At 62.5% G+C, this 22,049-nt stretch overlaps 2 protein-coding genes across 6 annotated transcripts in view; one reads left to right on the forward strand and one right to left on the reverse strand.

Annotated features, from left to right (window-relative positions):
• On the reverse strand, window positions 1-20,196 carry TGM2 (transglutaminase 2). 4 transcript variants are annotated; one of them, XM_006030481.3, is made up of 13 exons: window positions 20,040-20,196; window positions 15,976-16,155; window positions 11,645-11,887; window positions 10,878-10,996; window positions 9,363-9,491; window positions 8,851-9,028; window positions 7,551-7,686; window positions 7,361-7,464; window positions 7,005-7,244; window positions 6,458-6,730; window positions 2,224-2,384; window positions 1,511-1,647; window positions 1-1,293 (listed from the first exon to the last, which is right to left on the reverse strand). In XM_006030481.3, the coding sequence occupies exons 1-13, from the start codon at window positions 20,047-20,049 to the stop codon at window positions 1,137-1,139; spliced, it is 2,067 nt and encodes a 688-aa protein (XP_006030543.1). In that variant the 5' UTR covers window positions 20,050-20,196; the 3' UTR covers window positions 1-1,136. The 4 variants fall into 4 exon arrangements, with proteins under 4 accessions (XP_006030543.1, XP_025067951.1, XP_025067950.1 ...); XM_025212166.1 differs by lacking the exon at window positions 20,040-20,196 and adding an exon at window positions 19,548-20,032; XM_025212165.1 differs by lacking the exon at window positions 20,040-20,196 and adding an exon at window positions 19,149-19,541.
• Window positions 11,902-22,049, forward strand: part of LOC112551385 (collagen alpha-1(I) chain-like) — a 26,657-nt gene continuing 16,509 nt past the window's right edge. Inside the window, exons 1-2 of one of the 2 annotated variants that reach the window (XM_025212167.1) lie at window positions 11,902-13,918; window positions 15,103-15,911. In XM_025212167.1, coding sequence (XP_025067952.1) covers window positions 12,758-13,804 — 1,047 coding nt within the window. In that variant the 5' untranslated portion in view covers window positions 11,902-12,757 and the 3' untranslated portion in view covers window positions 13,805-13,918; window positions 15,103-15,911. Of the gene's footprint in view, window positions 13,919-15,102; window positions 15,912-22,049 lie in introns of those variants that run through there. The other variant, XM_025212168.1, reaches the window with a different exon arrangement.

Here is a 22,049-nt window from a genome sequence, read left to right on the forward strand (position 1 = left end):
TACAGGTGGAAAATATCCTCTTTATTCAGTGCTCGCGCCGTTGGGCCGTTCCTCACAGCACAGTATTAGTGGAAAGGGAGAAGCGAGCCCCTGCCTGGGCTCTGCTGGGGGGGTGCGCAGCGTCTGGGTCTGGGTAGCGTACGGGAGCGCGTTGCAAAGCCTTGCTCTGCCTAGCGGGGCTCAGAAATGCTCTCGGCAGCGGGGACTGGGACCAGCTGTAGCCTCGCCGCTGCTTAGCTCGCAGCTCAGGGCAACGTTTGTGCTGGGGTCAGAGACTGCGGCTTTCCCAGGCCTGTTCAGACGCCTCCTGGTTTTCCCTTGCACGCTGTGGGCGCTGCTGCTGGGGAGGTCCAGGGAGGGAGGGAGGTTCACGCAGCTCCAGCCTGGATGATGTCCAGGGCCCAGGTAGCACCGTGACCCCTGTGAACCCTTTCACTGACAAGGGACGCGGTGGCCACACTGCACGGACCCACGCATGCCCAGGACTGCGTGTCCTGGCATCCCAGTGACCGTCCCGGAGACCGGGAGCCCCAGGCCAGGCCTTGGGGACACTCCAGGCCTGTCTGGCTCCCTGGCCCCATGCTTGCTGCCTGCTCTGTTTGCTTCCTTGCTCTTTCCCCAGTGACTTCCCAGGCTGGGAAGCCCCATGGGCATGGGACCACCTGGAAGGGGCCTGTCCTGTGGATGAACTCAAGAGTGTGGGAGACAGAGGCGATGTCCTGTGCCCTTGCACATTTGCACTAGTGCCTCTTCCCCAGAGTGGCGTGGGTCAGGGGTCACGGGCAGGGTCTGGGGCCCAGGCATCCCCAGGCGAGGAGAGCCGTGATGCACGAAGCCGTGCCGCGAGCCTTGCACGCGCTCTGGCAGCAGCACGGAGGGCACCGGCAAGGGCACGAGCACCAAGGAGAGCCCCGAGCCCGGCGGGCAGGCCTCAGGGCCCGCTGGCTCCCCCGCTCCCTCCCCTGCCCCCCGAACATAACCGTGGGCGCAAGCTGGCAGGGCGCTGCCTTTGCAGCCGGCTGCAGGACCCGGGGCGGTGGGCTGGGGCGCCCGGGCCCCCGTCCCATCCGAGGCAGGGGCTCACGCAGGGCAGGAGCGTCTCACGGAGGGCGGAGGAGGCCGGGCCCGCGGGGGCCTCACTTGGGCAGGGGGGCGATGATGACGTTGCGGAAACCCTTCACCCCCTTCAGCTTGTCGCTCTCGAAATCCACCACCAGCTTGCGCAGGCCGGCCTGGCGGGGCATCAGGTCCACCCGCGCCTTCGCCTCCTGCCCGGGCTCCACGGGGCAGTCGCTGCAGGGAGAGAAGGGGAGGCAGGATCAGCCCGCGGCCCCGCTCTGGCACCTTCCCCAGCTCCCGGCATGGGGGCAGGGGCCGTGCACCCTGCTCCGGTGCACCCCAGCCTGTGTCCTTGCCCCAAGGCTGGGGGCAGCCAGGACCTCCCTCCCTCCCGGTGTCACCAGGGCATCCTCAGACTCGGGACCCCCACCGCGGCAGCGAGGGCACCTACAGCTCCTGGATCTTCTGGCCCTCGGTGAGGCCGGCGCCCTCCACGGTGAACGAGCAGCCGTTGAGCGGTGTCGCCAGCGGGTTGGTCAGCGTGATCTCGGCCACCAGCTTCCGCTTCTGCTTGGGCTCCCCCAGTATCTGGACGCGCAGAGGGCAGGCTCTCGGTCAGACGCAGCAAGCAGGGTCTCGCACAGCCCCCCCGCGGCCCGGGCACCCCTACGTCTGCCTTGGCTGCACCCAGCCCCTCTCCTCCCTGCCCCTCCTCTGCGGGGTGAAGTCCTTGCCTTGCATGGCCCCGGGGGGGCAGAGGCAGACCGGCATGGAGATTATTGCCTTCCCCCTTCTTGCTGCTCGGCAAGCACAGCTGCTTTCGGGAGTCCCTTGCCTGGGGAGGGCAGCGAGAAACTCCCCGCTCTCCACCCTTGGAGCAGAGACAGCCCCTGCTCCCGTGCATGCCCCCGTCCCACCCGCTGGACCGTGCCCCAGGTTGCTCAGTGACGTGGAGGGAAATCCTCGACCGTCGGCATCTGAACCTCGGGGCCCAAAACCTGCTGGGCTCCCATGGCTGCTTCTGGAGGGTCCCAGGGAGGCAGGAGGGAGGCAGCTGGGAGACGTAGGGAACGGCTAGAGTCCCGGGTTGGATTCGGGCCCTGGGAGGTGTTGGGCTCTGCCCTCAGCCCGGGGCCGTGCCCGGCCGCGTTGCCAGCGCCTTACCCTGATCTTGATGTCCGGGTTCTTGACATAGATGTCTCGCATGGCCACGATGTGCTCCCGGGTCTGGTACTCGACCAGCAGTGCCACCACTTTGACCACGTTGTCCTGGGTCAGGCAGTGGCCGTACTTCTCATACAGGACACGCAGCGGCACCACTTTGTCTGCAAAGGCAAGCGAGGCGAGGGGCTGGGATGAGCCGGGACGCAGGAGCTCCTCTCCCTCTGCCCGCGCGGCGCTGCACGGGGACGGCCGCGGCCCCGATCCTGCAGTGCCCAGGGCCAATGGTGGTGATCCCAACCGTGGGCCATCCTGGGCCCGTGCTGACGCGCAGGCCCCACGGGTGTCTACACTTCTCTGATAAACAGGGCTCTGTGTAGCTGTTACCCCGCCTCGGCTACTGGCGTTTTCCAGCCCCGTGACCCGGGTCCGTGTCCCAGTGCTGCAGACCGGGGGCTCGGCGGGCTGCACCGGCCAGCCCTCCCCCATCAAGAGAAGAGCGATGCACCGGGGCAGGGCAGAGATGTCCCCCCCAGGGCTGTTGGGTACCCCCGGTCAGGCAGGAGATGCCCTGACCCTGGGGTAGGTGAACCCTGGGCTGGGGTGGTTTACGCAGGGATCGTGGGTCCTGCTGTAGGAAACCGCTTGCCTCGAGGCCCCTCTCCTGCAAGATCTCAGAGCCCTTTGCAGACAGAGGCCCTTTAATCTGGTGTAATCGTCCCGTCTGTCTGTGCCCGGGAAAGCGCCAGCGAGCGAAGCGGGCAGGTTTAGTTAGACCGGTGTTTAATGGAGCCCGAGGAGCAGCGCGACGGGCTCTTTAAAGACGGCGGTGTGGCGGGACCTCGGCTGTACATCTTTTCCCGATTGCATCTCAAGACAGGGGCCTTTTAGAGGAACAAGCTTAATGCAGCTAGGCGAGCGCGGGGTGATTCTTTTAAAAGGCTTCTGCTGTCTCGAAAATGCTGCGGCAACAAAGCTCGATAAGGAGGAGAACGCCCTGCATCAAAGGGAAATTGGATTTCTTCCCAGGCGCGGAGCAGCCCCCCACATCAAACAGCGACTAAACGAGCGTGCGCTGGAGAGACGGAGCTGAGAAAGCTTCACTTCCCCGCGCTCATTAATTCCAGAAAGTCATTTGATTAATCAAGGATCCATCTCGGCTTGTTCTGCAGCCTCTCGCACCTGATCAAAGGGGTGTGCGGGGGCGGGAGGGCGGGCAGCATCTGGAAGCAAGGCCCCGTCTGTGCTAGGAAAGGTTCTTTGTACTGCCAACACTTCCCGAGTCTCTAAAGCCAAGTGTCCCCGGGGCCTGGGAGCCTGCCCCCAGCTGAGCCCGGCCCTGTGATCATTTTATGCACCGCTGCTATCCTGAAACCTAGAAATGAAACTCCGGCGCTCTGCCGATGGTGCCGTTCCTCTGTCGCCGGCAATATTAAATGTGCATGAGAAACACCGCTGCTCCCGGCTGCAGACGCCGAGTGCGAAGGCGCTCGGACTGTGACCTGCGTCATGAGAGCCGGCTCAACCGTGGCGCGGCGGGCAGAGACGCCGGGGAAGCGGGTGATGCAGACTGGGAGGAGGCGCGCGGAGACGGCCACCTGGGAGCGGGGCCGAGGCAGGGATGCAGAAGCTTTGGGGAGCAACAGCCCTCTTCTTGGGAAAGCTTGTGCGTCTCTGTCTCCATTAGTCTATAAGGTGCATCGCTGCCCTGCCCTCGAGCTGGCACCCGGGAACGGCTGAGCGGGCTGTTTCAGTGCAAGAAGGAAGGATGTCGCACGTGTGATTTTTACCACACCTTGAACTCTCCCTTGCAACACGAGCTTTCATTTCTCCCCAGGAGCACTTCTACAGTCTTTTCTCCTGTGCCTGAAGAAGGGTGTTTGTGCCCAAAAGCTTGCAATTAAAGACATTTTTTTCCCCCAAATCTAGTTGGTCTAATAAAAGCTATCGCCTCTATCACGAGTTTGGATTTCTTTTGCCTCTAGACCAATACGGCTGCAACCTGGATACCTGACTTCAAAGGCATTATTCTTTAGCGAGGCCAGGAAGGGCTCAAACGCCCCCAGGCCTTGGCCCATGCTCCACCCCTGCTCCATCGGTGAGGCGGGGGCCGGGTCCCCGCTCTGCCTCGATCCCTGGTGGAGAAGAGGGAGCTGCAACACCCCCCGCGGCACCGGGGCATCGGTTTGCAGAGGCGGGTTTGGACAGGACGCTCCTGCCTCTGGCGGGGCTCGGTGACCTCTGAAGGCCCCTTCCAGCCCGACTCCTCTGCGCGGCTCTGTTATTGCAGCTGGTGTTGGCCTCCGCAGGAGACGGGAGAACAGATTAGCTGCCTGGCTAGGTCTGCCACTCTGGGATCTGGCGCATTTAAAGCCCTGAAGGGTCTGGACAAAAATGATATAAACCAGCCAATTTAAAAAGACAAAATATCTTTCCAGTGACCTCTCGAGGAGAGGATCGGGGAAGGGAAGCGAGCCAGGGCCAGAGCCGCACGGTCCGGACGGGGGCTGCCGGCAGCGTCATCCCAAGGACGGGGCAGCTGTGCCATTTAAACAGCAAAAGCACAAACTAATTAACTACAGGCACCGAGACGGGTCTTTCAGTACCCGGTTAACCCTCTCCTGTCCTCGCTTGCCGCGAAGGAGGCGCAAGTCCCCGAGGGCCACGGGTCAGGGCAGCCGGTCTCCTGTGGCCCAACGGGGCTGCGGAGAAGGGTGAGCGACTGTGCCCCGCTTGGGGAAACCCTCTTCCCTGGCCAGGGCAACGAAGAGGTTGCCCGTGTCTGAGTTTCCACGGGGGAGAGAACAAAACGGGGAGATACAGGCATCTTTTGGGGAGGGCGGGGGTGAGCTTGGTGAGCCAGAGACCAAGACAGAGAGGGAGCACGAGGCCGTGGTGCTAAGCACCGTGCCTTGGCTCCGTGACGAGAGACCTCACACAGCTGCTTTTCCTCCTCTCGCACTCTGTTTCCTGCCCCGCACCTGATACTGCTCTTTATCCTTTCATCAGCCCTTAAACACACCCAGGGCAGTCAATAAACAAGTGGAACAATACTGGCGGGGCCCAAACCAGCGGAGAGGGACACGGCTTCTCAAACACTACCCCTTCGGAGTCGGGGCGCACGCGTGCAGCTCAGCACGGGAGCGGGGGCTTGTACAGCAAGCCCCCACGTCCAGCGGGGTCAGCCCAAGCAGCACCGAGTTACACGAAAGAAAAGCTCTGGGCACAAGCAAGGCAGTTGCACAAGCCAACAAAGAGCCAGAAACTGGCCCCGGCTCGGTTCACAGGGGGAATCGGCACTAGCACCATCCTGGTGTTGGGCTTTCATTAGCGTGTGTAAGTCTAGGCAAGCCGGGCAACGCCGTGCTGGCCCAGGTCGCCAGCACTCATCTCCAGGCTTGCACAAGCAAAGGCAAAGCTTCACGCGTGTATGCAGGATTTGCACAGGGCCGTGTGTTTGTGCGCACAGACTTCATTTGCACGGCCAAATGGCCGTGCTCGCAAAGGCTTCCACGTGCACGGGGCAGCTGGCACGAGACCCTTCGGGCAACAGGGTGCCGGTGTGAGGAGATCTGGCTGTGAGGGTCTCATCCTCCCTGGACACCGTGGCTGTTGCTCCTCCCTGCTCTGCCGGGCAGGTTTGGCCTTCGGGGTGTGCTGACGGGATTGCACTGCCAGGCCGGTCGGGGAGCGCGCGCGTGTCAGGAGAGGGGAAAGCCGTCCGGACAGCTCTGCGCAGACGTGGGGCTGAGCACAGCCCCGGCCACAGCACCCATGCACCAAAGGTCCCAACAGACAGGTAGCGCCCGCAGGGATTTAGGAAAGAGTATGGAGAGGAATGAAACCGTATCCGGTTCCCAGATGCAGGGTGACGAGCCGCTAGAGCATGTGCACCGCGCCGTGCGCTGCCTTCAAAGGCAAGGGGCATTAGCAAAGGCTGTGCAGCGCAGGCTGCGCAGTGCCACGTCACTGCCTGATGGACAAGAAACCCTCTGGCCCCTTCCTGCTGCCTCAGACACGGCTGCCGGAGCCGTGCAGATGGGGAGTTTGGCAGCCCTTGGCAGCTACGGAGGCCCCAAACCTCAGCTGTCGCCAGCCGTTGTCAGGCCCCGGCTAGACCGGACGCTCCAGGCCAGCGGGGTCTTGCCCGGGGAGCGGAGAGCGCCTTTGCCCTGCTGAGCCGTGCCAGGCGGGCACCCGTGAAGCCGGACCCTTGCCCGCGGGGACCGTCCCTTACCTCCACGGGGCGGCAGCGTGACGTTGAGCAGATCCTTCATGCCGCACTCGGGACCCACGTTCCCGTTGTAGCTGGCGACGCGGGCGCAGAACATGAGGCGGCACTGCCGCTCGGCATCGGTGTCGTTGTGGATGGCGGCGACAACGTCAAAGTCGCAGCCGTTGTTGGCACCCTGCGGCACCTTGATCCTCATGGTCATGCCCGTCTCCTCCTGGGGCACCGGCCTCTTCTGGCGTTTGGCTTTGGCGAACACTTCCCGTTCCTTGTCGGAGCCTGCGCGGCCCCGAAAGACCGCGATTATTACCAGCCCGGCCCCGCCAGAGAGCCGTGGGGCTGGCAGGGACCCGCGGGGGCACGTCTTTGCCCTTTACCCCACAGCCAGCCTCTGCGCGATGTCTGCGGGTGGACCGGCCCCGCGCGTCCTTGTTGGACGATGCTTCCCCAGCATCCCTCGTTCGCCCTCCAGCAGAGCTCTGCCTTTCCCATCACCGCCGTTTCCCCCTGGAGCTGCCCCCACCCCGGCCCTCCCCGGGCCCCCAGGGCATACCTTCGGGGTACTTGTAGTGGTGGGTGATGTCCTCCCTGCTGTCTCGGCCCACGCCCTTGGTGCTGATGCTCTTCCCCACGATGGAGGGGTGGACGGTCTTCTTCCGGGAGCCATCGCTCTGCAGGATCCAGTAGATCAGGTCCGCGTTGACCTCCGTGAAGACGAATGGGATGTCGTAGTTCAGGACCAAGTCGCCTTCCTTGATGGCTTTGACGGGCGAGGGGCCGCAGCAGTAAACCCCTGTGGAAGAGGGCTGGGTTATCGCCGCACGTGTGGCCTGCGCGGTCCGTGCGAGCGGGCACGTGCAAGAAGCAGGGGTTGGGGGGGTCAGCAATGGGCATCTCTTTCCTCCCGACCTTCGCTCTTCTCCTGCGGAGTGGGGTCCAGCGCCTGCCACCCGTCGTAGCCAGCGGAGAGGTCGGGACGGGCCATCCACGACTCCACCCAGCAGTGGAAGTTCCTGGGAGGAAAGGAAAGGGGAAAGGGAGAGTGGGCGGGCTGGGCGTTTGCCAGGGGAGCCTCCCCGCAGCGCCCCTGCCCGCTCACCATATCATGTCTTTGGATCCTTGCTGCAGGCTGCCTCTTTCGTCCAGGTAGCGGTCGATGACCAGGTTCTGGTTGGTGTCGTGGGCAGAGTTGTAGTTGGTCACCACGCGTGTGGGAATCCCCAGGCACCTCAGGACTGGAGAGGAAGCAAGAGCGGGGAGAGGTGAGGCACGGCGTGGCACGGGGTGCAACGCAGCCCTCCCCTGTGCTGCCGCACGGACTGCCGAGGACCCTCGAAGCACCTGTCCGTGCGGGGCGCACACCCCACCCTGGCATCGTCCCTGCCTCGGGCACTGATACGGGACCATGCTCTTCCCCGTCTCCAGGGCAGTAGATTGGCTCTTAGGTGCACCATGCCCTGAGAGGCAGCTCCGGCAGGAAGGGCGCCATACGGGACTGGGACCGCGCAGCTCGGAGATGCCGAGATAGACGAGGCTGGAAAAGCGCTTTCAAGGGAGGGCGCGAGCCCGCAGGACGCAGCACCCGCGCCTGGGATCTCTGAGCTGCTGCTCTCGGCGAGCAGGTCCCTGGCAGCGCAGGAGCTTCACGGGCAGCCTCCAAGAGCAGAAAGCTCCAGCCTTCCTCGTCCTCCTCTGAAAGAATCGGGTTATAAATCCCCAAGAGGATGCACGAGGTGCGTGAGGCCAAGTGCCGATTTTTTTTTCTTATGGCAAAAACTGCACCAGTGCACGTGTGTGCATGCACGTGTGCACATGCATCAAGGACCGATTCGGGGCCTGACCCCGTTCTCGCATGCACCCGCGTGAATGTCCAGCCCAGGGTGCAGTTGCTTTGCTTTCCGTCAGTCTGAGATGAGACCGGGGTGCTCCACGGAGGGAGGCCACGGAGGTCTGTCTTGCAGCCATGCACACGTCATCTCCCAGCGCCTCGTCTCTGGCTGGATCAGGTTCATGGTTTTAATGTATACGGGCAAGTTTTGGTGGGCACAGCGAATGCCGCTCCTCTCCCCTGTGTGGTGCAATCTACGGGCTGGGGGAAGCTGAATGGCAAACCCGATGCCTTTTGTCCTGCTTGGGGGTCCTGACATTTGGGTACGGCCGACATCGAGCTGCTGGGTGTTCAGCACAGAGTGGGTGGCAATCACCGGAAGCCCCTCTCTGCCCCCCAGACCCTCGTGGGTGCCTGTCCAAGGGCCAAAGTCTGATCTTCTTGTGCCAGTTCGACTCTCACACTGATTTAATTAGAATCACTCCCGTCTTGCACCATCGTGAGCTGGCTCAGAGTCACAACTGGCGGGGAGTCTGAACTCCCCAGCCTGGCCACCCTCCGCGCGCCTCACCTGTACAGGCCACCGCCGCGAAGACCCAGCACTGGCCGTATCTGACGGGCTGGCAGCCGAACTTGCTCCATCTCCGCAGGATCTCCACGCTGCCTATCCAGGACATGGGGCTCACCCCGTCGCTGTACTGGTTGTCCCAGCGCCCTGCCAGCACCCCCTGGTCATCATTGCAGTTCACCTGCAACACAGTCGGGAGGGTCCCTGGTGAGGAGCGCGTACGGGCGGGGTGGGCAGCAGGGTGTCCCGGGGCTGCGCTCGCATCGGGTGCACATGTCCGTGGAGCACCGGCTTGCTAAGGGGTGGTTGATGGGACAGGAGGGCAGTTATCGTAGCTGGCCCTGTGTGCCACATGTACCCAGGGAGTGGCAAGTGCTCCCGTAGCGGCACCCAGGGCATACCTGGGTCCTGGCCATGCAGTCAGATAGATAAACAGAGTAAATAGCTGCGCACAGATGATCTGGGAAGGGCAGATACGATGGGTCAGGGGCTCTTGGGATGCTCCCGGGACTCACCATGGCGCTTACGACCCTGCCGATGTAGACGGGGCAGTTGCGGCGGGAGCAGTCCCGGTTCTGGTCCCGGAAGAACTTGGGGTTCGTGTCCAGCAGCAGGAGGCACGTTTCCACCATGTTGTCCTCGAACTGGCGCCGATGGAGGAGGGTGGGAGAAGAGGGGGCAGAGCCGTTAAACCAGCAGAGCGGGTGCAGCGCGGCGAACCCACCGGGGCTGAATGAGCCGTGTCCCGGGGGCACGAGACATCGGAGCGGGACGCTGCCCCTCCTGCCTCTCTTCCCTCGTGCTGTCCCAGAGGGAACATCGCATCCTCCCGCCAGCACGCCCGTGGCGGATACCTGCACCCGAGCGGGCCCAGGCACGTGGGAGCCAGACCCGTCGACTGCCCTGTCCCGGCACCAGCGAGGGGCAGCTGGCACTAGTGCTCCTTGCGCATTCGCCGCCCCTCGGCTCTCCCCCTTCATCAAACAGGGGGACAGGCCCCCACCTCCTGAGTCCAGGAGTGGGGTATAGTCAGGTGTTTGCACAGCAAACGCCTTGGCCAGGCCTTGCTTGTCGACCTGGGGCGCGGGGAGCCAGCAGGAAGCTGCGCCTCCAGTGCCCCTGAGGCAGTGGCTTTGCAACGGTGCCATCCTGGCATTTCGGGGAGGCTTTATCTGCAGGCCTGGAGCGTGCACGAGGGGGCGGGGGGAGGCAGGGAGCCTGCCCGCGTGTGCTGTGCAGATAAGGAGCTGGTGCATGCCCAGACTTCAAGCCTCATCGTGCCCCGCTGAAGAACGGGGCCGCCTGCCTTGGCGCTGGGCCACGAACCTGGGTCTCCCGCTCTGCAGGGAGCTCAGAGGCACGGGGCAATCATCCCGAGCAGGGTGCAAACCCCTTGGGACCCAAGCGGCTTGTCTCCCCAGGCGCTGGGGAGATGCAGCTGCCTGGGACGGAGCCCCAGGTCCCCCCAGGCATCGTCCGCGCAGGCGCGCCGTGCTCCCACCAGCGTCCGCAGGGGCTCAGGCTCAGCCTGTATCAGCCCATGTGGCCGGCTATTGAGCGAGGGCCTCGCCGTGTTTCCCAGACAGCGTGTTTCTGCTGCAATTAGCCCTGCCCCCCACCCCAGGCCTCTGTGTAATGATTTATGGGCCCGTGTCCCCTCCGCGCTTCTCCTGGGTCCTGCAGTCAGCATTTCCCCGGCCATAACGAGGGTGTAATTTGTCTGCCTCTGCGGCCCGGCTGAGCGAGACTTCCTCTGCAGCCTTGCTGGCCGTTATCGGGGGATGCAGGCGGTCGTGCCGGACACCGAGCACGGAGGAGGCGCGGGGTTATCTAGCAGTGTTCTTTGCAGGGCCGGACTCTGCTCCCCCAAGAGCATTTAACATCGTGTGCATATCATGCGTGATCCCCGCATGCCGCTGCCCAGCTGCGACGGGCTGGAAGGACCCCGGGGAGCGCGCAAGGGTGCAGACTGGGCCCCGGGTGCCATGACTCGGGCATCCAAGCGCAGGGGCTCGGAGCCAGAGACTCACCTGCCCGAAGTTCCAGGGTGCGGAGACAATGAAGTCGTTTGAGCCCTGGTAGATGATGCCCTGCTGCGTCAGCACGTACTCGGTGCGCTGGTCTTCATCCTCCAGATAGACGGTGTCCTCTGCGGTGGGGAGAGCACAGGGACCTACTTTGGTGGGCTGACCGGTGAGGTTATTCAACAGCCTTCGAATGGTTTGGAGTAATACAAAAGCACCCTCAGCCAGCTCGCTTCTGGCATCGCCCAAAAAGCTATTGTTCCCTGCAAATGTGTTGGCGAGCCACTGCCGCAAGCTCTGGCATGCATCGGGCTGCAGCCAGGGGAAGCTGCCCAGCGCCCGTATCTCGACAGACTGGGCGCCCAGCGCTGCAGGGCCGGGAGTCGGTTGTGTCGCACGGGGGGTGCCGGAGCTCAACGGGAGGTGGCAGGAGCACACATCGTACCCGTGGGGGAGACAGACAAGGACACGGCAAGCCCCCTGTCTGGTTGCAAGCCTGGCCCTGGCCAGAGAAAGTCCAGTGTTGCTTCCTCCTTCGGGGCAGCGTAGGACCCGAGCTCTGCTGGGAGCGGGGGCTGGAAGGTGGGGGCAAAGGGGCTGCGGGCCGATGCTCTTCTTTGTCCTGTGCGGCAAGCCGACGCTCACCTCGGTCTGCACTTATCTCAGGGCACCAGTGTCCTGGTGGGAGCTGGCCTCGGCGAGGAGCTGGGTGAGACCCAGATCAGACCCATCTCCCCCCCGAGACTGCCTCGAAGCATCACCGAAAGCCTCACCTGGACACCACGGGTTGAAGAGCAGGATGAAGTCGCCCAGCCGGAAGCTGGTGCCTTGGTAGCCGGTGGAGGCCTCCATGGTCAGGGTGTAGAGGCCGATGCGAGCGTCGGGCGGGGAGCAGAGGGACAAGGAGAGAGCCGTGCCGTCCTGCTGCTCCACCGCCGCGCTCCACGCCGACGCCTGCAGGCGGCTGGAGACGGGGAAGTGGCTCCGGGTTCCCCAGGTCTCCGTGGGGCACGGTCCTAGCAAAGGCAACGGATCTGTTAGCTCCACGTGCCCCTGCCTCTCGCCCCCAGCCTCAGGGCACGTGGTGCTCTGGCAGCTGTCCTGACCCATCGTGGCACCAGCCCTGGGGTGCACCGGGGCCCTGCTAAACCCGTCCCCCTTTGCATGGTGTTCGCTCCGGAGGGGAAGGGGCAGCTGTACGGGGGGGCTCCTGGGCAGCCCGGCGCTACCACTGACTGGCTGGGCTGCTGCCCCGGCCCCTTGGCCGCCCTGCACTCGAGGAGAGGGCGGCCTGCATCGCTGCACCCCTCTCCTGCAGCCGGGGGGTCCTGTCCATGCATCGCGGTGTAAGCAGCTATGGGTCCTGGGGCCAAGGCCCTTCAGGGTGGGGAGAAATAGGGGTTAACCTTGAATGTGTTGGGCTAGACCCAGAGCCCGTGGGGGCTGCAGCTGTTGCCCTGCTCCTGCACAGAGGTTGGCTCCCAGCAAGGAGCCACTGACAAAGGGCTGATGGGTTGGGAGAGCACGACGGGTCCCTAATGAGTGACTGCCGTGATGCAAAACACATGTGAGCAGTGCCCCAGGGCTACCGCTGCTGGGGCTGGCACGTCCTCCTCCCCGCGGGCACTGCTGGCGCGTTCTCGCGCGTCCCCGGGGAGCTGGGCAACTGGGGCTCGGGCACCTTCAGGCCCAAGAATGGGGCCGGGGATCATTTTGTTGGCAGCTTGCTTTTGTTTTCCCACCCCAATTCACTGATTTATGGGACACTGGAGAGTCCAGCAAAGAGTCTGAGCATTGCCCAGCCATCCTCCCTGGGCGCCAGCGCCTGTCTGGGGACCCAGACAGCTGAAACCCAGCTAGGGGCCATAGGGCAATGCAATAGCCTAATGCCAGCTGGTGCCTGCGGGGTGGGAGAGCGGGAAGCAGCCCAACGTCTGGTCAGGGCACCACGAAACAGGACGGCCCAGTCCCCTTTGCAAGCTCAGCTGCACCGGAGCCTCACGCCGGACCTTTTGCAATCAGAAACTGAAGGAGTGCAGGGCTGGACGGGCCCTCGAGGGACTTGCTCGGAGCAGGGTCAGGGGCTGCAAGGTGTCCCCCCTGCACCAGAGCCTGGCCAGGCAGGCCTGGCCCCAGGGGCCGGCAGTGACGCCAGTAGCGGCTGTGCAGGACAGAGCCCTCCTTTCACTCCATCCCTGCCCGCAGTGGCAAGGTGCTGGGTTGCAGACACGCCGGATCCCACATGCGGCTCCTCCCGGGCCCGGGACAGAGCTGCCCTGTGCAGCCTTCCTCCCAGCGCGGGCTCTGCCCTGTGCCCGGGCGGCCGCGATGCTGGCAGGGCCCCGGGGCAGGGCTCCCACACTGGGAGCTCTGTGTTACCCTGGGGCCGTGCCCAGGCTCCAGCCCTGGAGGGGATGAGAGCATCCAGGCCAAAAATACACCCAGTGACACAGCTGCTCCCTGGCCTCGCTTGTTTGGGAGCAGCTCCGAGCCCCGAGCACAGAGGTGGAGCCGCAGCCCGGCTGCTTACTCATCTCCCCGGGGACCCCCACCCGGCGGGGACAGCGTGTCCTCCCGCTCCTCCCTCCCGAAGGCTCCTCGTCCAGCGCGACCGCCGGGCAGGGCGGCTCTGGGAGCTTTCCACCCAGCTGGCACCGTGCAAACAGCTCTGCCTTAAAAATATCCCCTGCGTGTTTACACTTCAGTCAAGCCCCTTCTCGACAAGGCAGGGCTATTTCGGGGCTGGTGCTAAGCAGCTGGCGAGCCGAGGTCTGTGCAAGCCCTGCCTGGGACCAGTCAGCCTGTGTGCTCTCTGTGCCGGCTTTGAAGAGCTCCTGGCACTTCCCTCCACCCCGTGTCCTCAGCCCGTCGGCCTCAGCACCGTGCTGGCCCAGGCACAGCTGCGTTTCGCTGGGGCCTCGTGTCTTCTGTAACGGTCTGGGCTCGCGTAGGAGAACCAGCGAGCGAGGCAGGTCGCGTGGGCTGGACGGGGCACGGACAGCTGGACTGCGGCTCAGCACGCCCAGATCCTGAACATCTGGCGCTCGGTAATGGCTTTTGGCCTCTGTGCGCTGGGAGTGACGAGCAGGTGCCCCCTGCACAAGCTTTCAAAGGACCGTCTTGCGAATGCTGCGGTGCTATTTGCAGACCCGGTGCGGGAGGGTCCTCGGGGGGCCCTGAGCCAGGCACAGCCCGTCTGTGGGAAAATCGCTCTCCCTTTGAAGGTGGAAGGAGCTGGGCTGGGGACAGGAAGGCTGCCGAGGGCTTTCTCATCGGCCCCACAGGTCATGACTAACTCCCAAGAGCTCCCTGCCGGGCCCTCTCTGGAGAGGCCGGCGCAGCGTGACCGTATCTGGTCCACGCAGCCGAGGTGCTTCCAGGTCGAAGGAGGATGTTGACCTGGTTGCGAGCTTCCTTGTATTGTTCCCTGCCTCTTCCTTGCTTCTCCTTGGCAGCAAGCAGGTTTCTGATGGGTCGAGATAACACACCGGTCAAGGTCTGAGCACGTCTCTCCCCTTGATCTCGGGTCCGGAGTGGCCCAGCTTGCAAATAAAGGAAGGGGCAGCGTCCAAAATATCTGGGGTTTTCAAGCAGGAGGGAAAACCATCGAGCTTGTTTAGATGCTGTAAGTCCACGTGGCCTGCTGCAGCCTCGGCAATGCCGTCGGGTGCAGTGCGGGCTCCCTGTATGCGCCGTACCCCTGTCTCCACGGTGTGCAGGCGTGCATGCGTGCATATACCTACCGCACCGGGGAGCACGCCTGTAGCGTGCTGTAGCTGCTTTGCAGATGGCAGAGCCGAGGCCTGAAAGGGAGGTGACGTGACCTGCCCGGGGGCACAGCGCGAGTCTGTAGCACAGTCAGGAATAGGGACCGGGGCTCCCAGTTCCTAGCTGGGCAAAGCTACGCAGGTAAAACTGCTTTTCAGACCCCATTATGAGACTCGCCAGCTGCACGTTGCATGCATTTAACTCGGCTGGCGGGAGCGAAACCAGGAAGCGTGGACCCGGGGCCTCGTGGCCAAGCATGCAGCCAGGACTTGGGAGCCTCGGTCGCTGTTCCTGGCTGTGCTACGGACTCGCGCTGTGCCCCGGCATGGCGGCAACGCGAGGCTCGATGCGCTGGCCTTTGTTAGGCACCTGAGATACTTAAGCAAAAGGTGCTCTGGATTTATAAAGTATGGGAACGGCACCTTTCCGCAGAGGTCACTCCAGCTTCGCCTTATCTTTGCAGCGAGGGACACGGCTTCCTTATCTACACTGGATTGCCGTCACCGTTGTATTGTGCATCCCTCGCGCCGTGCCACGGGGATGGCTTCTGGAAGAGGCTCTCCCTGGCTGCCAGATGAGACCTCTCTGGCTTCGGAGGTCTCCCGACTGACGGGCTGTTATTATTATTAGCGGTAGTAGCAGCACGCCCGTGTTTTTCCAATTATGGTAACTCGCAGCTTGGCCGCGGAGGTGCCGGGTGGGAGTTTGGGGATGCTTGAAGCCCGGGCAGGTTTCAAGGCAAGCACCAGGCAGATGTGGAGCTTGTCCACCCCGTCTGCCCGACTTGTCTCCGTGCCTAAATGCCTCCGAACGGCTGGACAACGAGTGCACGTTGCTGGCGGGGGGCAGCTAGCGGGAAACTCGAGCAGATAAACACCTCGGGCTTGTTTTTCTCTCCTCCGCGACCTCCCCTTTCCTCCCTTTGCTTATTTTCCAAGGGTTGTGATGTGGAAGAGTCTCTGCCTCCGTGCTTCTCCTCCCCAGGACCTTGAGAAAAGCAGCTGTGACCTTGGGATCGGCTGCTGGGGGCTTTTAATTGGGGCCGTGACCAATTCCCGACCCAGGCAGGGTCTTCCCAGGCTTCGCACCAATGCAGGCCAAAGGGAAAGTAGCTTTGGCCCCAGGCTGTAGACTGACTTTGTGGCTTGTAAAAACCAGCAGGTCTGGTGGGTGAAGCAGCTGTTCGGCTTCCCAAACAGAAATGTGAGGGCTGCCGCTTTGAGGCTTATCTGTACCTCCGGTCTCTGCCCACGGCACGGGGGGACATGGCTCCCTGCCCCTGCCCACGGCACGGGGGGACATGGCTCGCTGCCACAGCAAGCAGCTCCAGGCTTACCTGTTTGCACGTTGAGGGCAAGTGTGTCCACGCCGTCCTCATACCCCCGCCCCGCGAAGTGCAGCATGATGGTGAAGGGCTGGCCCCTCCTCACCACGAGCCGCTGGCTACCCATCTCCTCCGTCCTGTGCGTCACCCCGTTGCTCTCGTGCTGCAGGTCGCATGTTTCCAGCACCAGATCTGCAAAACCAAGAGCACCGTATGTTGCACTCTGGACAAGCTGGGAGCCCGAGCCCCCTCCTGAACCCAGAGACCAGGCCCCAAACCCCGGGAAGGGGTTCACTCGCTGGGGACCCTTCCCTGTGGCGTGACAGCCGTACCCGGGGCTGGATCTCACTGTGCACACACACTCATTCACCGCCCTCTGGGTGCACATGCCACGCACGTGCAATTCACACGCCACATGCACATGCAATGCACATAGCACGGGCGCACAGTGCATATGCAGTGCACGTGCCGCGCACGTGCCTCTCCTGCGTTTGAGGGTGCCAGTGGCACTGGTGAAACCTGTCTGAGCTCCTGGGTTTTGTGTCCCTGGTCAGCGAGCGTGCACGGGGTCTCGTCCCCTCGGGTGCTTTGTCTCTGCCGGGGCTCGCGGGAAAATAGCTCAGAACGGCCCGTTGTCGGCCCCCAGCTCCCATGTTCTCACTGGCACTAATTACTGGTGACTTTATCTTTGTAATTTAAATGGCCTGCTTGTCTGGGAGAGAGAAGTGGCTCTGATCCAGCCCCTCTCTTGGGTCTTCATTAAGGGGACGAGCTTGACAGCATCCTCCTAATGCAAGCGCAGCTCCCCGCCTCCCCCTCCCCTGAGGGGTGCTGTCATCCGGCACAGCTGTCACTTGGGGTCTCCTCGGGCGCAGGCTTTATCCAGCGCGCGCCGGGCAAAGGGCTCTTGGACTGGGCCCGCGCTGAGGCAGCGAGAGGTAACATGCTGGGCCTGAGCCTGCAGGGCAGAGCTGGGCTCAGGACCGAGCTTTCTGTGCCCCGTCCTTGCACCACAGCCCTGCTCTCGGGCGCAGCGGCGGGGAGGGATGGAGGACAAGCCGGGCATGCGGCCAGGGCTGGGTCAGTCTCCCTGAGTCGGTCAGGGTTCAGGCATGGGGGAGCTGTGCTGCAAAGGAGCTGGCCTGCCTTTGGAAAGGGTTTGCTCCCCGGGTCCAGCAGGAAAGTCTTCCTCTCCCTTCTCCCAGCGCATTTGAAATCCCCAGTTCTTTGCTAGGACTTTCCCTGCTCCTCTGCCCGTCAGGACAGCTTACGTGCAGGCCGGCCGGCCGTTCCCTGGAGGGGCCAGCCATAAACGTGCTGACAAAGGGACATGGGATGCAGGCCCGGAGCCAGCCGGCTCCTGTCTGACACTGATGGAGCGGGGCCTGCACCATGCGAGCGCTCGGCGAGCCAGGTAATTGCAGAGCCCTGTCCCTATTGTTCTAGCACGGTGCCCCCGGCACTACACTCTCATTCATCATTGTTCAGGGCCGGTGACCCCTGAATGCACCGCAGTCAGACAGATTAGTTCCTGGAATAGGGGAAAGTATTAATGTAGGGGAACACATCGCTCGCTCAGCGCCGGGCTGACGGAGCATGGACAACAGGGCAGGATTTACACAGCGACAGCCACCTCGCTGGGCTTCTCGGCTCCTGCCACTCCTGCCACTCGGCTCCTTCCTCTCTCAGCCGCGGGGCACCCGCGCAGGGTGTCCAAGGGCTGCCTGGCGGCACGGGGCAGCCCCTTCAAGAGCTGCTATAAGGACTGCGTCTCACCCCCTCCGTCCTGCCCCGTGGATGCCAAAACCCCTCACCACAACGTCGTCCCTGCTCCCTGCCCTCGAGGAAGGAAGCAAAAGAGGCGTCCCTCGCTTTCACCTGGTGGAGCAATGGGCTACAGAGGAGAAAAGCCAGCATTTCTCAACAGCTGGGAGAGCTCAAAGGATCCACAGCTCAGGGCAAAGCAAAGCAGTCCCTTGGCCGGCCAAGCCACGGGACTGTGGCCAAAGCGTCATACTCTGGAAGAAGACTTCCAGTTCCCGCACAGCAGAGCTGTCGTATGATCTCCTGCCCGGCTGGATGGCCAAAAAGTTTGAGACAAAGCAGATAAGGTGTTTGTGAGCGAGGAGATCTGCAAACCCTTTGTTCCCCTTGGGCTTTTCCCCCCGCCCTTGGCTGCGGCCGTCTCTGAAGCAATGCAAACTGGAAACTCTGCGGGTGTTGACGCCTGCCGGCCTCTCTGGGGCCCAGGACCTCGGCCTGGGCACAGCTCCACGACCGCAACGAGAACAACACGCGACGTGCCCACCGTTCTCCACGTGCAGGGAACGGTGCTTTGAAAGCGCCCATCATCAGACTTCCCCGAGTTTGATACAACCTTCACCTCGCGGGGACGCTGGCTCAACAGCTGCACTTCTGTCGGCCAGGCTTTTACCCACCGTTGTTTTCTTAAATGCGGAGGAGATGCTTGGATGCTACCGCGATGGGGACATTTAGCCCCTCGGTGCCCCATTCCCTCCTCATCCTAGGACCGCACAGAGGGACCCTTGCAGGCATCTCAGGGGGCAACACTCCCCGTGGGTAGCAGTGAGCTCAGCCGCATCCGCCTGGCTGGAGCGATGCCTCCTTGCATCAGCAGATAATCTTCCTCCCCAGGCACCTGAGCATCCCCAGGCCTCCCTACCCATGTCCTCCAGCTGCCCTGTGGCACAAGGGGTGAGAGGACCTGGAGGGCTTCTCTGCCCTCTCGCTCAGGGGTCCTCAGCCATTGCACACTCAAAGCCCCTCCGAAAACACCGATTCTGAGCTTTCCCTTGTTTTTTGATTGACAGAAAAATGCTACAGCAATTCTTCTGTTGCAGAGACCTCGGAGAGCCGCGACCGGGCAGGATGTTTGCGACGCCGTGGATCTCTGCTTGAAATCTGGGTTTCTCGTGGGAGTCACGCGTGGTGCTGCACACCCGACAGCACCCCGCCGTGCCCTTCAAAGGCTCTCGCGTCACCCCTGCGTGCCACGGCTCCCCTGCTCTAGCTGCTTCTGGGGGAGCATGGCAGCAAAGCGACCCCACTTTCTTTGAGATGCCACATCTGCCCTTCTCCTTTGCCTCCCTTTCCTCTTATTTCATCTCCAGAATACGTTTAAAAGCCCTGCTGTTGCCACTGAGGTCACGGGGGGCTGAACTGACCTAATCTGTGTTTTTCCACCATTCTTCACCGGTTTGACCCGGCTGCTGAGCGCTCGCGGCTGTGCGATGCCCCGAGGCACCGGAGGATTTTACTGAGCCCGATAGCATGGGTCACACTGCTGGTTTCTGCACCCCGCGGGTTATGCCCAGCTCGCTCGCACACAAGCAACCTCATTTCTCAAGACCTAGAAAAGAAAAGTCTCCCTTTCCCTGGGAAAGACAGCTCAGAGAAGCCCTCTGGGTCCCGGGGGGATTTCTGCAAGCCGGGATGGTTTATTTTTTTTATGGCGTCTTCAGATAACTGCCTTAAAATAGAGCAAAACTTTAAGCAAATACTTTTACAGCGGCTGCATCTGGCACCCATCGAAAGGCAGCTCTCACTTCGCAATGTTGTTTTACCGTGTCGCTCTTCGCAGCGCCGTGTTATTACGACAATAGAAGGTTATTGGCCTTGAAGTCTAGGAAAGCATTAACTCAAATATAGTTGTCTCCCGGTCCTCGCAATCTCCGATTTTCATCTTTCTCATTTCCTAACACGCCGCGCTAGCGTCAAGACTTTGCAATTCAGTTTTAATAACCTGACTGTCACATGAAGTCCCAGACCCAGAAACAAGTGCAGCGCAGGGAAAGGAGCCGGCTTGCTGCTGCGGGGGGGGTTTGCTGAACCCGCTGCAGTGCTCCCTTTAACTCCTCAAGTGGACTGCATTGCACACACGGACGCACGTAGGAAGGCTAGTAGCCAGGCGCGCCGCTCTCCGTGCGTGCTTGCAGAGCAGCCCCGAGCCAGCAAAACTTTTTTCCACCTAGGAAAGCTTTAGGAAGCAGTTGGCAAGGAAAACGGCGTGAGCAGCTGGCAAGGAAAGCAGCAGTGTATCCCCCCGTCGGTTTTACCTTCAGCCATGGTGTCCCGGGCAGCAATCCTGTTAACTCTGCTTGGTCTCGCCTGGCTGTGACCGTAGCTGAGTAAAGGAGCTAATAGATCAGCGCCCTCCTCCCCAGCTAGCCCTTTATAGAGGCAGGCACAGCCCACACCCCTCCGCTGGGTGGATGTCAGGCAAACTTAAGGCATGGGGGGGGGGGGGGGGGGGGAACGAAGCTGCTTCCAGGAAAAAGTTAAGTCCACTTTTTTTGTTGTTTTTGAACTTAGAGCAGTGTTTGTAATAGCTCCTCTCCCCACACACAGGGGAAAAAACCATATGACTAAGGGGCGGAGGGAGGAACTGGTGCACGGACACTTCTGTACAGATAAGCAGTCTCCCGCTGGCCCCTGCACCGGGCTCCGGGGAAGGGATCCTCCCCTTGGTCGTGCTCAGCCCCGGGAGAGGAGGGCAGGCTTTTCCCCATGACCGCTGTGCTCTACAGGTTGCTGGTTTTTTTCCCCTCAGCTGTTGGGTGTTGACAGGGGAGGCTTGAAAAGGAAACCTGGTGCTGCTGCAACCCTCCTTCCCCCTCCCATAAACCATTCCTGGGGGCTTATGCAGGGCAAACAAGCCCCAGACACCTCGGGTGCGTGACGTCCTTCCCTTGCCCTTGCCCTTGCCCTTGCCCCACGCCTGAGGGGGAGGTGCAGGGAGCCAGGCCTGGCCTCCCCTCCCAGCCCCGGCGGTGTCCCCTGCACTTTGCACCGGTTTCTGCGGCAGCGTGGCGGGGCGGAGCAGCGTCGAGCGCCTCGGGAAAACCAGTGGCCAGCGCCGAGCGCCTCTGCCCGCGTGCCAGCTCGGAGGGGAGGAAAGGCGGGGGCGAAGGAGGCGCTGGCAGGTTTATGGGCTCAAGTGAGGTGGCGATGGGTAAACCACAAGCCGTGCCTGGAGGGGAGGTGCGTCCGCTCCTTCGCTCCAGCTCTGAACTCCAGCAACCGCCTGCCCGCGGTCTCGGACGTCCAGACCCACCAGGCCCTGGGACAGCTGCCCTCCGAGTCCGGCTGCCCCCCGGGAGCAGGGTAATTCATACAGAGCAGGTTCCCAAATGCTTTCCCTTTATTGACTCTGATCTGCCTCGGACTGGAGCTCCCCGGGTCCGGGAACTGCGTCCTATCCCGTACATGGGTGCCCGGTGGGGTTGTGGGGACGGGACCTTTCCACCCCACCCATCCCAGGAAAGGCAGTGGAGTCACTTTGGCCTGCCGGTGCTACTGAGACACACAAGATTTTCACGGCTCCCCTGTTTTGCGAGAGCGCTGTGCAGTGCATGCTCTTGTCTTCAGCATCCGACCTGGACTAAACCAGGTTTGTCATCGGGCTTCGTGCTGCAGTTCCCAGAGCTCCGGCACTGGCACAGAGAGCCGCAGGGGGTCATGCTGACCCCTCCAGTGTCCACTGCAGAATTCGCAGCGTTCGTTCACTGTCCGGCATGCAGACTGTCTAGCCGTGAGAAGCCCACGTTCTGGATCAAGACGACCGACTCATTTGGACGCCGCAGCGCTAGGAGAGTTGGACACCCGGCTCGGTGGGATCGGATGGGAAGCCGAGAACACTTTTCATGCGCGGCAACGACAAAGCGGTGGGTCATCTAGGCAGAGATACCAGCAGTGGCGAGTTTCCACCCTGGCGAGTGGGCTTTCCCATTGCAACAAGAAAGGCGTGCTGTCATGGACAGTAGATGCGCTGAGGCCCAGACCGGTGAGCTGTGGCTGGGGGGAAAACCCTCCCTGCGTAAATGCATGCTGGAAGATCAAGAGCTCTGGCCACGGGAATGACAGGCGAGGTCTTTGTGCCGGGATGGGTCTTGCAGGAGGCGCGGCGCTGTGCCGCGCCGCACGGCGGAGGCCTCAGAAATGGGCTCTCCGCAGCGCGTGAAATGGGGCAGGCAGGGCAGGGCGGCTGGCACGGACTCGCAGCCCAGCTGTGGCCGGGAAGAGCCAGGTCATTCATAAGGCTTCGGAAGGGAGGCAGGGAACAAGGT

The sequence above is a fragment of the Alligator sinensis genome, unplaced genomic scaffold, assembly GCF_000455745.1.
Source record: "Alligator sinensis unplaced genomic scaffold, ASM45574v1 scaffold1032_1, whole genome shotgun sequence".
In the NCBI taxonomy this organism is placed as follows: domain Eukaryota; kingdom Metazoa; phylum Chordata; order Crocodylia; family Alligatoridae; genus Alligator; species Alligator sinensis.